Source organism: Rhinichthys klamathensis, unplaced genomic scaffold (assembly GCF_029890125.1).
Source record: "Rhinichthys klamathensis goyatoka isolate OS25496 unplaced genomic scaffold, OSU_Roscu_1.1 h1tg000098l_1, whole genome shotgun sequence".
NCBI classification, from domain to species: domain Eukaryota; kingdom Metazoa; phylum Chordata; class Actinopteri; order Cypriniformes; family Leuciscidae; genus Rhinichthys; species Rhinichthys klamathensis.
The window spans coordinates 6,662,649-6,677,526 of NW_026606637.1; the positions used below are offsets into that span (position 1 = coordinate 6,662,649).

Genomic DNA, 14,878 nt, shown 5'->3' on the forward strand with positions numbered 1-14,878 from the left:
AACTGTAAATTAATGAGGTCACACCATGACAGCACAATTGTCCGCTATAAAGACACCGATCGCTTTACCGCTCAAATGAACGACACATTTGGTAGTGGAAAGATATATTACAGATGGGAACATGATCCGTGCAGAAGACAGATTACTGCTGGGATATCAGTCGGTGTGAAGGAGATACAGGCAAACTGGTGCTCTGAAACAGGGATGTACAGACTGAACATGACTTAAGTCTATAACCAAGCATTATTTAAAGTGTGTAAAGGTAAACGATTTTGATAATTTGATGTAAAGAAATCACTGCTTGAAAACAGCATTGTTGTTTTTTTAATTCTTCAATCATTTTGCAGCTCTGTTTGGTGACACTTTATAGCACTGAAATTACAGACTTCACCTTTGATATTAGTTTAAATATAAACCTGATATTCATTACTAGCATTTGCATCTTGTGCAAAATCTGTCTATGTTACTATAATACTGTAAAAAAAAAAAAAAAAAATCTCATATTCACAAACCATAAATGCGTACCTGGATGCTGAGGAAGGAATGGGCTCAACCGCCAAGAAACAAACACAGATACACATTATCACCCCAAATAAGGTAGTAATTCTCCCAGGGTAACGCTAGTAAAAGTTTCACTAACACAGCCAACAACACTAAACACTGTCCAGAAGTGGGATTTTTTAGGCTTGCACAATCCGATTTAAAAACGACAAAAATATTAAACAAGTAACCAATGGAAGGGATTTACTTCAAGCCTGATTTGCAACAATTGAAATATTCCTTAAAGAAAATATGACTGTTCACACCATGCAAACAATAATTTGTGTCATATATAGAAAAGTGCCAACTCAGCAGCATGCGTCATCATAGCGCATCACACACTGATGTTTACTTACAAGAACAGTGTAACGACTGTTGCTGCTGCGTCTCCAAATGAAGGGATGGATGTCAGCTCATTGTGGTCAAGCCTCCTGTCAATCAAAAAAACAGGACAAAATGTTTTTAGAATATGTATTTTGATATAAATATATTCTGATATAAAAAAAATCTGATATAATATAATATAATAAATGCTTTTAACATGGTATATATGTATATATATATATATACACACACACTAACAGTGACCATCCACACACTGAGAGAGAAAGTAGGCCCGTCTGGCAGAGGGCCAGACACAGTCCCTCGATGTATTAAATATTTACAGCGCAGGTTAGTGGCTGGTGTCGGGTGATGATGGAAGGCGCTTATAATAGCAAACCTCTTTATTCCCAATCTCCGCCACTTTCAGGACAATAGCCACCAGCTAAAGTACTTAAATATCCAATAGCACTGACAGCACGCTTTAAAATGATTTATGACCGATTGTGGCTAATGGCTGTAATCAACATTATTACACCATTTAATGAACTTCATTCAATTGCCTCTCTCTGTGGGGCTTTAGCTGTGGGAATGTTTTCTAGCCAGGATCAGAAGTGGTTTGTATTTTACACGTAAAATTAACCAGCACTTCCACTCAGAAACAAAGAGTTGTCTTATAAATGATATGCTTAAAGATGCATCATTGTCCTTGAAACAAAAGTTGGCCGTAAAGTTTATGAAGCGCGACAACATCCTGTTACAGCTCTGGGAAAGTTGTTAGCATGCTAATTGATTTCGTTAAGCAGGGACAGATTTACAGCTGACATTGGGCCGATCTACAGGAGGTTTGGACTCCGAGACATGACGGGGACATGGGACTGTTCTACTCACACTTCTCTCAGGTTGGGCAGATTGGAGAGGATGTCCATATCGACTGCTGTCAGCTTGTTGTGGCTCAGATTTCTGAGTGAACAAAGAGAGGGAGGGGAAGAGAGAGAGAGAAATGTATTAAAACACTTTAGTCAGGCATCTCACAACCGTCGACAGACGCTACTCCTTCAGTAAAAAGCGGTGACATGAAAACGATCGCATCTCTCACGAGCAGACCCGTTCAAGCGCCCTAAATCTCTCGCCTCACTATATCTACTTTGCCAGCAGCAGCTTTCAACAACACACCGAACAGTCTATCAGTCCGGTGCATCACTGAAACGTGTCATATCGACACTTATGGCCCATAAATCAGAAACATCAACAGCCTCCTTTAGCGGGACGTCATCTTCATTTCAGCGCGGTTCAGGCGAGCACTCATCCAAGGGCTTCAGATCGAGCTTGGCAGAGCGCTGACCTCCTGCTCTCCCTGCTGAAATGTCAGAGATTGATGGCGCTGTGATCTATAAAGCTCCTGTCAGCTCTGTGGTTTCTTCCTTCGCTCCTCGGCTACTGCCTGCTCAGATTTTCCTTTCGGATGGGCTGCACCATTCTTGTATTGTTTATAGTTGGGAGTAAATGGTTTAAAAAGGGACTCTGACTGAATTTATATTCAATCTTAGGAGAGTATTGAAATTTTGTCAGTACTTTTTTTTTCCAATTTCTATTTATTTTTTAGAAAATGAGAGAGAACCGCAAATTATTAGCGAAGAAAGCAGGAATGGAAGGCGGGTGAATAAGCCATCTTAAATGCTTCATATATTTTGTATACAAATATTGACGGTTAAATATTGCATTATATTTTTTTTTAAAGGAATTTTCAGGTTAAATTCAAGTTAAACAACTAAAAGTTATGCATGTGCAATGGAAGTTGAGTGACTGGGCTTTTGGAAGTTCAGGCTAATAGAAAGTGTATAAGAAGTGTCCACATGTACAATCCGTTCAGAAAGCGGTTTGTTCCCGCAAACACAAACTATTGACTTTCGGATTATCTTCAACTCCCTGACTAACAGACTCAATGACGCACCCATCAAGGTCCACTTAGTAGAGTTAGCTAGCTGTTTTAACCGGCAGCTCATCTGCGCTTGTAAAGAAACAATTGGATGATTGTTTTTCCATCTGCTGAGTCGAACCCGAGTGAGGATTTGTGGAGCTAGCTGGTTGTAAAGAAGCAGAATTACACCTAATGTGCGTTTCTCACTCAGAGCTGTCAACCCCAGCCATACACAAGCAAACTTGAGATAGAACAGACATCGACTATAGCTAACATTTAAGATGGTTGTATACCATCTCAATTTAGCATTGTGCACCAAAGAAGGAATAAAAAAAAAGGAAATATATATTTTAATAATGCAGACATCATAATTTAATCATCACACTTTAAGTAGCTCAATCTGTCCCTATTCAAGAGGTAAAGTTGCACAAACTACCAAAGCAATTTACTCTAGTACCTTACTTGGTCTGAATAGAAAAAAAACTGTGACAATGCTTCTGTGGTTCGGCTCATGTGAGTGTTTGTGTGGAGATAATAACACAGGGTGAGCTGCCCTGAAGGCAATCATCTGACAGGGGTGAACACAGCGAAATTACAGTCCTGTACCATGAGGCAATTACCTAATTATACCGAAGCAAAGTGAAAAATTGCAGGCTTTCTTAAAAGAGCCTCACCAGGGGGCACAAATACTGTCGAGAAAAACCATCCACACCCGTGTGGAGCGGAGGTTGATAATCTGCTTTAGCCGTTTCCAACCTGCAAATTGCTGAAAATGAGCATAATGAAACCGTCAATCTTGTCATTTACACGCCGATTACTGACTGATGTTCTGTGGTGAATTTCCACTACAGAATTTTATGGGCTGAAATGGAGACCAAATACAGGGTTAAACAATACCACAATTGTCAACAGCTCTGTCAATCATTAGTGGGTGGAGCTAATAAAGAGGCGGGAAGTATTAGAGTCATTAAAATTTTTACTGCTATACAGCCAAGCAAGACAAAAAGCTCATGGGGACCTCATGTTTGGAGAACTGACCTACTCCTAACCAGCCAAAAAGGAAATGAGAGTGATAATATAATCACGGTGTATAATTCTCAGTCACTCCACTTTGTTTAAGCCGCTTTATCTTATCAGATAACACTAACTTTCACACTTTCAGGCTGACCTTTGGGGCATAAATCACATGGTCGTTATAAGCATACAGCAGGCTTAACTAACGCTCCAGTTTTCCAGTGAGGATTGATTTAAATGTAAAGTCCTTAAGACTTAAGTCTTTTGTGGTTTGTAAAGTCCAAATTGTGAGTTTTGTAGCTCTTAGGCCATGTCTGGCAATCTACGAAAGTTTGTAATCGGTAAAAATGTCTTAATATTTTTGAAAGACTATTTGATGAAAAATACAGAAAAAAAAGTAATATTAATGTATTTTAAAATAAATAAATGTAATTTATTCCTGTGATGGCAAATCTGGATTTTCAGCATCATTACTCCAGTCATCAGTCTCTCACATGATCTTTCAGAAATCATTATAATATGCTAATTTGCTGCTCAAAAAACATTTAGTAAAAAAGACATTTGCTCAAGAAAACTGTTGTGCTGCTTAATATTTTTGTGGAAACCATGAAAATAAATAAAAGAATGAGCCTTTTGAGATCCCACACCAACTTCTTGTTTGAATAACAAATATTTCAAGATAGACAAAACATCAAGTTGTATCATGGGCTCTTTAATGATAGAGTATTCTTAAAATGATTGAAAAAAGCTTAAATTCATGTAGAAATATTAGAGTTGAATAAAATAATAAAAATTATCATTGAAGTTTGACAAATAAAATCAATGATGATAAAGCTTTATGAATTCAGCTGTAATTTTTATATTGAAATTGTATATTTCTATATTAAACAACTATTATCTATTTGTGATTACCACTATTTTATTAGACAGTCACAAAGGCCAGAAAACCTAAGAAATTAGGCCTAATGAAGAAAAAAAGTAGCATATCAACTAACTCTACAAATAATTAACATCACTGAATATATCTACAAACTTTCTAGTCTTAACCCATTTGTTTTAATGCCTATTATGATTCAAACTATGAACAAACCCATTGCTCTTTACTCTGAACTAAACAAACACATCTCCCCTTCCTCAGAGAGTCCAGCTGGCCAACTAGACCTTTAAAGGAAACCAGAAACACTCTTTTGGATCACTAAGAAACTAGTTAGTGCAATTGAAGTTGGAGGTGAGCGCATTTGCTTTTGTGCCATCTATCTTCTATAATGCTATCTTCAGGAATTATCCAATCATCACTCTTTATGGCACAACTGCTCTCAGATCAGCTCAGAAACTTGCAACCAGTTCAGATTCAGAACAGAGCGTTTACACAATTCTGCATGCTATTGAACCATTTTATAGTCATGCAGACAATAATGACTTCCAACCTAACCGCGCTAGTACAGGCTAGTAAATTCAACTTCAACTAACAGGCACTGATGTCTATTTTTTCTCTTTTCCATTAAACCTGCAGGCCAACAGCTTCCTATGCCAGGAAACCAGGGTAAGAGAACATTCACACCTAACAAAGGTCAAAGTCATTTAGGAAATGACCAAAGAAAAAACACATTACCAATAACACACAGAATTGTGCAGCTTGTGATTTTAGGCCAGAATATGATCAAATATTATGTTTTATTTTGGTCACTCAATGACATTATTTGGTCACTGCTTTGAGTGTAAACAACAAGAACCTGTTCATATATTGAAACCAAGCCGAGTTCTGATGATATCCTGGTTCAGATATAGAAAATAATATCGATGTTATAGTTAACAATAAAAACAATACACAATTGAAATGTATTGTAAACAATAAAAACAACCGTTATATCAGTTTTTCCCCTCAAAGGGCCATATCATGAGTAGAACGCCAGAGAGGCGACCTTTATCTATCCGTCTATCTTTATCACTGATAAGCAGAGTGTGAACTTCGGTCTTTGGAAGTGTGAAATGATGTCAATGATGGAGCTTTATGATGCAGCTGGAAGACAGAAGCATCTTTAATGCACCCTGTTTTAGAGGGTCATAAACTAGTCAAAGAATAACTCTTCTGTCACAGCACTGAACGAAGGAGAGCGCGAGAGACCAGACGGACAGACACTTGCTTCTCTAAAGCCGCACAGCTTGTGCTCCTCTCTCTCTTTTTCCTGCCATAAAGACCATTTACAGCCGAGCAACACCACTGATAGTGAAGCCAGGAGCTTTTGCCGACAGTCCAAACAAAGCATAGAAAAGAGTGAAGATGAGATAAAGATCATCAGGAAGTGAACGCTACACGGTGGGAGAGAGAGAAATTAAATATGAGAAGAAAAAAAAAGCAACAAACAAAAGAATACGAAGTAACATGAAGCTTAAATCCAAGACAAACCAGACACATTTGAAAGACTATGAGAGAAATTGGCCTCACACTTGACTATGTACACATTTGTTTTTAATTGATAATTTTCTATCATTTAATGAAAACCCAGAGTTTAGACAGGGAGTGTAAATAAGTCCTGCATATAGTTACAGACCAGCCCGTGACAGATTGTTCCAGAAAACTTCAAAGTGAACAGAACAAGTGATCGTTAGATTACAGATTTACCCTGCATATGGTTTATTATCTTAACAGAAAGGAAAACGCTGGAGTAATTGCACTACTAGCTCAACGGAAACATCAGAGTGGTCAACATCAGCAGTATATTCATCATGTACAGTAGAAAGCGTATATCAAATTTAATTTTGTGGGACTGTATGACCAGCAGGGTCAAACTTGCACATGTATGGGAAAATTCAAACGCACAGAAGGGGAAATATTATATACATATATAACAACAACTAATATTATAACGAAATTAGGGCTGTAGCTATCGATTATTTAAGTAATTGAGTATTCTACAGATTATTCCATCGATTAATCGAGTAATCGGTTAAAAGAATTGTGGTAAAAAAAATAGATCCAAGTTAACAACAGCCTTTAAAATGACTTAAAATACAAATGTATAACAAGCAATAATAATTGGTTCAAATGAAGCATCAAAGTGGGTTTTATTAAACAACACTTAAAATACACCATGTAAAATAAATGATATAAACATAACTTATGTACATTCCTATAACAATGCCTGCAGAGGTCGCCAACGGCCTGGTGTTAGTTGTTGTTGCTCTACGGCATGATCAAATCCTTGTTTAATATTGGCCAAACAACATTTAATTCAAATGTCAACTTAACCTTTAAAGCAACACCAAGCAACTTTTCCTCTGCGGTCGCCCTACAGGTTGGAAGCGGAATTGCCCATTACTGCTGTCGTAAATAATTTAGCCTACCGCATCCTACTGTCGCACGCACATGCTCTGTTTATTCAGCACCGGCTTTGGAATCAACAATGGCCACAGATAAGGTAGAGTTTGATGCATGATTTTATGAAAGTTTGATGTAATGCTTGCCGTAAAGCAAGTCAAATTTGTAGTTTTCTTATGTCTCATTCGGACCACAAAAACACGACCCGATCTGGCAATCTTACATAGCGTGGATATATCAGATAAAGGACCGCAAAGCGGTGGCATAAGTGCATTTCACCATGTCACGACTTGATGAACCACTGAAACGATTTTGAAAACATTATTTTAAGGTAAAAATTCTTACTTAGTGTTGCTTTAATATTTGGTCACTTCTGTACGATAGAAATGCTACAGCTGCAGTAAGAACATGTGCACATCAAAACATGCAAACTCAAGAGCGAGAGTTTAAACTTTTATTTTGAAATACACCATGTATCAAATCGCATATTTCTCCTGTGCTGACGTAGATTTACAAATGAGTTACGTTACAAATCTTGTGAAATGGCGCACACGTGTTCCCCGTTATAAGCCACCTAAATTCACAGCATGTAGAGATAGTTTGAAAAAAACAGCGCATATATTTATTTAACTAAATCGCAGCCTTTGTGATTTCACAATAGCACTATGCTATATTATGATTGTAAATAGTTTAAAATATATCGCGTAGCCTTAGAAAACCTTAGTGTAATAATGCGGTTCATGGATTCTTGTCTGTGAAACGCGCCACTTCCGGTATTTTGCCGGTTACTCGACACGGGTAAATTGCAATCGAGGATTTTTTTAAATCGAGTACTCGACCTAAATCGAGGAATCGTTACAGCCCTAAACAAAATGCATTAAAATTACTAAAAATTTCAATTTCACTACAATTACTAACTAAAATTAAGTCTTCGCTGATATTGACCAATCTATTTTGACACAATGAGGTGTATATATTTGTATTATTATTACCATCATCATTATTACAACTACAAGACAGCAGCAGGGCAGTTAAACATGGAAACGTAAAAAAAAAACAAATTCGGGAACAAAACCCACACTACATTAATCCTCATGATCACAAAAATTGCTAAATCCTTGATCGACAGAATATATCTACATATATGCCTGCTCACTAAGGTATAATGCTATAAAACCTCTGCAAAGTATGCAGTTTGGGGTTAGAGGGGGTAGTTTGTCAGTAACGGTTCCACAGAATGTATAAATAGTGATTTTAGTCTCCAGACCAAATGTGCAGGGGGTGCTCTATAAGGCCTGTTTCTCTCCAATTCTCTCACCCCTCCCCTTTCTTTCACTCTTTTTTATGTCTTTTCCAGATCTCCAAACTCTTACCAGATGTACAGAATTCACAGATGAGTCATCCATCACTTCTTAGACACTTAAACAAAGGAGGGGAGAGAAGGAGGTGCTCAAATGTGTCTCAACAGAAAGAGAATCTGGAATATTTGTTTGATCCTGTTGGAATTTCGATTCTGTGGCTGCCATTCCCCTAACCGAGACATAACACTCATCTTCAACTAAACTAGTCCAAATTGCACTTACGCAGGGTTTTGGAAGATATCCCACTCGCAGTTCACCGTTAAATGGCTAGTCTTGTGTTTTAAGCACGTTAACAGACGAAAAATGACCAGGGCATAAATCAATGGATAAAAAGTCCTTGAATTCATGGAAAGTCCTCATGAGCAGTGCTAACGGAAGGTGCCGTTAACCTCTGTGCCATGCAGGCCAAGCTAAACACGGCAAGGCACTCCTTTAACTCACAATCCGATAACGCAAGCAAACTCCACTCCAGGCTACTGCACACACCTGGAGCAAACCAGCTCAGCTTTTACATATGTTTTGTGTTATGCTGTCAAAAATCTAGAATGCGAGTTGCTGTTTTTGAATGCAGCCCAAGTCTACAGCAACGGGATTAATAAAAGCATACTGCTCAGATAACGAAATGAACAAGCATCAAAAACGAGTTCGACTGCTGATGACATACTCTGACTGGTTTCCACACGTTGAAAGAATAAACAATGGGTCGGAGAAGCAGATCAAGATCTAGAAGTTTCGTCAATGGAACGCAATGGACCGTGACATTGAACTAACTCTTGTGGCCTGGCCAAAGACGCACCACTCCCTTCACATACAGGTTTACGCAGCGGCTCCACAACAGGTGACAGGGACCATAAAGAAAAGACCAGTACATAAATCCCCCTTCAGGGTGGTGAGAAAAATCTGGCGGGCTGTTTACCGACCCTAAAAGAGGGGGCCAAACTACACTCACACATGTGGCAACCCATGTTGCACATACAAACCAACCACCACCCCCTCCGCTTTCAAAACAATCAGGAGGGCCACCAAAGGGTCGTTGTAGTTTACTTTGAGAAATAAGACTCATATGGCTCGTTATATCGAGCCAAACTGTTTCCATCACCTCGGTCTTCACAGCAAGCACACTAAATAAACAGAGAAAATCAAAAAGCTATTTAATTAGAAATGTATCTCATTTATCCTGAATGCTGAAGGGTCAGTGCGAAATTGCTTAATTTTTTTTTTTTGCCATTCTTTACTTCAGATGGATCAGATGCAGGAAACATTTTTAATGGAAAATAATTCACAAGGAATTCAGACAACTTTTTCAAATTCGCAGATGGAGGACTGTGAAGCCAGTAAGATTACTCATAACATTCATCAGTTAATTCAACCGTCTCCACTCTCAGGTTAAAAGGATAGTTCATCCAAAAATGAAAACTGTCATCATTTACTCACACTCATGTTGTTTTAAACCTATAAGACTTACTTTTTTCTGTGGAACATAAAAGATGATGACTTGAGAAATCTCTCAGTGCTTTTTTTTTTTTTTTTTTTATCCATACAATAGTCAATAGTCACTAAAACTCTTTGGTTACCAACATTCTTCAAAATATGTGTTCTGCAAAAGAAAGAATGACAGGTTTGGAACAACTTGAGGGTGAGTAAATGACAGAATTTTCATTTTGGGTGAACTATCCCTTTAAGCCCCACCTTGAGTAACTCCATCAGCCTTTATCTTAATGGAGTCTTAAGGCCCATATCTCAAAGTTAACTTAAATCCACAAAGTCTTGTGTGCGAGATGGTGATGCCAACACCTCGCAGCTTCCTATTCGCCATCAAGGTCTCTGCAAGCCACAGGGGAACCATTAAATACTTTTTTTTTTAAATGGGCAGTATGGAGAAACTATTTGGACAACTGGAAGGTATTAATGCTTGATTTTATACTCAGGCTATGTCCTCAGGGTTTTTTCCAACCAAAGGTTTTTCTACTCTTGATTGATATATTGCAGATGGACAACCCCAAAAATCTCTCTAGCCTATAACTTTAAAATCCAGCTTCTGTTGGATCTGTCAACAGGAATGCAGACGATAAAGGGACATTAAGATGTTGGAAACGGTGTTTGACGCTCCTTGGACGGGTTTGTGCAGCATGGTTACGCAAGCAACAGGTTTGATGTCACAAGCGCCTTGACTACTTGTGAATTGCCAGAGAGGCGTACAAAAGCTCTAAACATGAATAGTGACATGTGAATAGGGACAGTTGTAGGGATTAATGAAGATAAATAATCAGCATTTATGAAAGACCACAGTTGCCCTAAGCTTTTGAGAGAAAAGCAGCCACTGGTTAACAACAACACAAGCCAGTTGTTTGGGGTTAATGCTGTTGTTGTTTGATCTAAAAAGTTATCATCTGCAAAAATAAAAGTGTTGTCTTTCAGTCAAAAGCGATTTAACCACTTCTGCTACTAGTTTAATAAACGTTAAGACATTTCAAATGGTTCAACATACCAATTTGCCAGTGTAATACAAAATTAATTAATTATTAAATGTGCTTTGTGCTAATCAGAAGTTTCCTGCAGTCGCACAATTGGTATCTGAAACAACAGTAAAAATCATCATGAAATCAAAATTGAGACCATACTCTCCTAGTACAAATTATTTTGATAATTCATTTGTGAAAAACATTCCTATTTTGCCAACGTCACCAAACCCTCTTATTTGTCAGCCTATTCCCTCCAACCACCTGTCAAATAGAGACCACTCTTTACCAATTTGCTCAGAAATATGTCACAACATTAGCTTTCCACTGAAATCGCTTTAAGCATTTTAATGGTATAGGGCCACGGACTAAAGCACTCACGCAGACCAGGTCAAATTACTCAGCAGTAGGTTAGACAGTCCTTGAGGCAGAACATCAACAGATCTACCTGCCCAATCATTCCCATCTAAAGCCTGATATCTTGTGTAATGAATGTTTCACGGTCCTATCAGACAAAGAACGATTATGCCAACAACCCTTGGTAGCCTTTTCATCTTCATAAAGTTATCCGTGGTTGTATTTGTCTCCGTTTATTTCAAATAAGGCTCAATGAAGTATCTAACGCACCAGGCCTGACTAAAATTTGACAAATTGGATCATATATAATGCAAAACAGGTAGCTTGTGACTTCAGTTGATGCTTCCGTGTTTAAACTTGTGTGATAACCATCTTTTAAACCTGACAAAAACAAGGGAGCTGCCTTTGTGAAATTGACAAAACGGATATCTTTGCAGCATTGAAACATGCAGTAAAGTAGTTAAAGATAATACTGGGGAGTAAAATATTCCCCTTTGAAAATGATATGATTGTGATCTCAATTCTCAAACATACGAACAGATAAAACCTTAGTGGCTGTCTAGAGATACATTACACTAAAACCAAACTTTCTCTTTAAAACTCCACCAATCTTTAAAAGTGATGTCAGGTTTGCAGAAAAATGTTGAAGACTTTTTACATTTGCTGCATGATGTTTCCAACAAATATTATATCTTCAAAATATAAACTTTAAAATATATCTGGGAGTTCTGTCAGATAACCATAAAACAGCTTCTGCCGCTGATCTACCATCTTAGTTAAACTTAATATAGGGTAATTTTGAGGGAAAACCAGACCAAATAAAATGTGATAAATCAATCACTTAATTGCATTATCAACGCCACATGACTAAACTGCAAAGTTTATGAAAAGTATATCTGAAGGGAACACCTTTCAGAGATATAGATAACTGAACATTTTAACTTTTAAGAAGATTTCAATCCTGTTTTCTCAGAAACATAAACTTTCTGAGCACAGCCATGGAGAGATATTGAATTATTATAAGCTTTATCATTTGTTTTTTCTTGTACACTAGTCCAACAATATTTAAAATGTGACTTCAATGTACATAATTACTTCCCAGCAAATGCACAACTGAATTCGTTGCTTCATGCCTTCGACTCATATCAGTCAGCAGGCCTCCCAAAACTGCCTGTCAGAGTTTCCAAACTTATGACAGTAACTAGTAGCAAGTCATAACCTGGCCGTTCACAACCAGGCCGGAGAATACTTATAACTAATACCTTGTTATGATTTTAATGCGAAGGAAAAACCTCTGGTATAACTTAAAAGTAATTGAAATAACTATGTAGCATGGTCATTTGTTATTCTGTGACTTTTGAGTCAGTTTCTTCCATGGACAACTTCAGTCACTGTTGTTAAAGAACTTAAATCTTGTTAGTTTGAAGAGAATGTGATTTTAACTAGTTATTTCGTTCGGACGGGACAGTTTGTGTACTTACAGATGCACAGTGCTCTTAGGCAAGTCTTGAGGGACATCGGTCATGTCCAAACGACTGCAGTCGGTCGTATCAAGCGTACACGTACAGTTTTGAGGACACGGTGCGCCATAATTGATTAGCAGTTCCAGTGTCAAAAGCCAATAAAACACATGATATGAAAGTGATCCCATCTGTCCCAGCCACGCCGCCATTTTGTATCCAGTTGTCTCAGCGCTTAACCACTGATCTCTCTCTCATCCACAAACGGACAGCTCGGGCTTATTGAGTTTCTCAGAGTTCGAGTAATTCGCCTTCATTAAGTTGTTTGTTTACCCAACGGTAATATCACATTATACTGCGTTGTTTTTGGGCAATGCATCAGTCCTGGACTTGAAAAAGGTCCCCAGTAAAATTTTATCTCCCCTGCTGCACCACGTAAGTAACGTTAAATCAAAGGTGAATCACGACGAGGCAATAGAAGAAACTTGTCCAGAAGCCAAAACTAAATGCAGTTGTCCTTAAAAGGTTGAAAAGTGGGTCTGGATGGGAGATAGACAGGCGCTTTGTTTTGGCAAGAGAGATCCACTGGATCAAATGTAGTTTGAGGAGTTTAATCGGCAATAGTGTTTCAAAAGTTCTTATAATGGTTCGATCCAAAGTGATTCATTATTATGAAAAGTAAAAACATGGTAGATCATGTCCATTAACTCCATACGAGCGCGCTGAAAGAAAATCTGGGATCATCGGCGCTTTAAAAAAAACTTTTCCTCAGGGAAAACCGCACTCTTTAAAAAGTTTGAGGCTCTCGCTTCTTCGCGGATTTGATATAAAGTTTCCGAACTGCGAATACAGGATTTTGGATCACTGTAATGAATTATAATAAACCACGTTTGAAACGTAACCGTTCCAGTAAATCCGTCCGACTGTTGTGAACTTTGCTGCTCTCGTTCGTTCGTTCGTTCGTTCACTCTCTCTCTCTCCAGCAGTCCTGCTCGCGGTTAAAGGAGCTGGGAAGCTTTTATCTTGATCTCGTTGTACGGTCCGAAAACTCCGATAATTCACAAATTCAGTTCGCACTTCTGACCGCTTCCACCGCTTGTTTTCCCCCTCCCGGACTTTACTTTCTTTTTAGACGTTCTTTCGTCCCACGTTGGATACATAATAAGTGATAAAGATTCCCTAATTTTGCTTCCCGATTGGTGCTTGGAGGATGATTGACGGCCGAGCTCTGGATCTCATTGGCTGCTTTGGCTCTGGGACGTGCCAGGGCCCAGCTGTCAGTCACCTCGTGTTAAGCCCCGCCCATCTTTCCCACCCAGAGTGCGAAACTGCACCGCCTTCTTTCACTCTCATCTCATCTTAAAGGGACAATGTTCAGGGCAAGATGTCTTTTATAATGTTATATAATCTTATCTAATATAATATATTATTTTAATATAATATTATATAGAATGTAAAGCATGAGAGTGAAACTTTTGTTTTGATCTATTTATTTATTTATTTATTTGTTATTAGGTCACATTTAAAATACTTTTCTTTTCTTGAATTAAGCTATTATTGTGTAAAACCTACTTTGTCACACCTTTTTACTATTTCATGTTGAATTTATTGTCAAATAGGCATCAATGAAGTTACCTCAGCAATAGTGACAAAATGAATAGGGCTTTCTTTTATGTAATAATGTGAATACCCTTACTTTAATCCGGATTGCTGATAAATATATCCATTCAAATAAGTGATTCTACATTTTGTCCTCTTTAACCTAAATGGTATTTGACAGGTATTTTGGCTTTCTATTTTGAGGGAGCTCTTGACATTGTTTTACATGATTTATCTGTCAGTGTGTCGACTGTAAATCATTTGCTTTACAAATAACTTGTAAGTGACACAAGTGTCAAGAGACCATAAAGAGTCATAAAGAGACACAGGTTAGGGCTTTGAAGGGTATCAGTAGCGTAAGTGCACTTGAAAAACACCAATACTGCTATATTTCAAATCTAAAAAGGAGAAAGACAATACCAATTTACAAATATATTGAATTGCATTGACACCTATACATTGAGAGCTATTTTTGTTTGTTTGTACCGATTTTATTGGACATAACTGTGAATTCTCTCCAATAATTT

General features: G+C 37.8%; 1 protein-coding gene across 1 annotated transcript in view; it reads right to left on the reverse strand.

Annotated features, from left to right (window-relative positions):
• Window positions 1–13,887, reverse strand: part of lrig1 (leucine-rich repeats and immunoglobulin-like domains 1) — a 38,377-nt gene extending 24,490 nt beyond the window's left edge. The window contains exons 1-3 of the mRNA XM_056252825.1: window positions 12,774–13,887; window positions 1,753–1,824; window positions 897–971 (exon numbers count right to left, since the gene is read on the reverse strand). Coding sequence (XP_056108800.1) covers window positions 897–971; window positions 1,753–1,824; window positions 12,774–12,964 — 338 coding nt within the window. The 5' untranslated portion in view covers window positions 12,965–13,887. The remainder of the gene's footprint in view (window positions 1–896; window positions 972–1,752; window positions 1,825–12,773) is intronic.
• Between the last annotated feature and the right edge of the window lie 991 nt (window positions 13,888–14,878).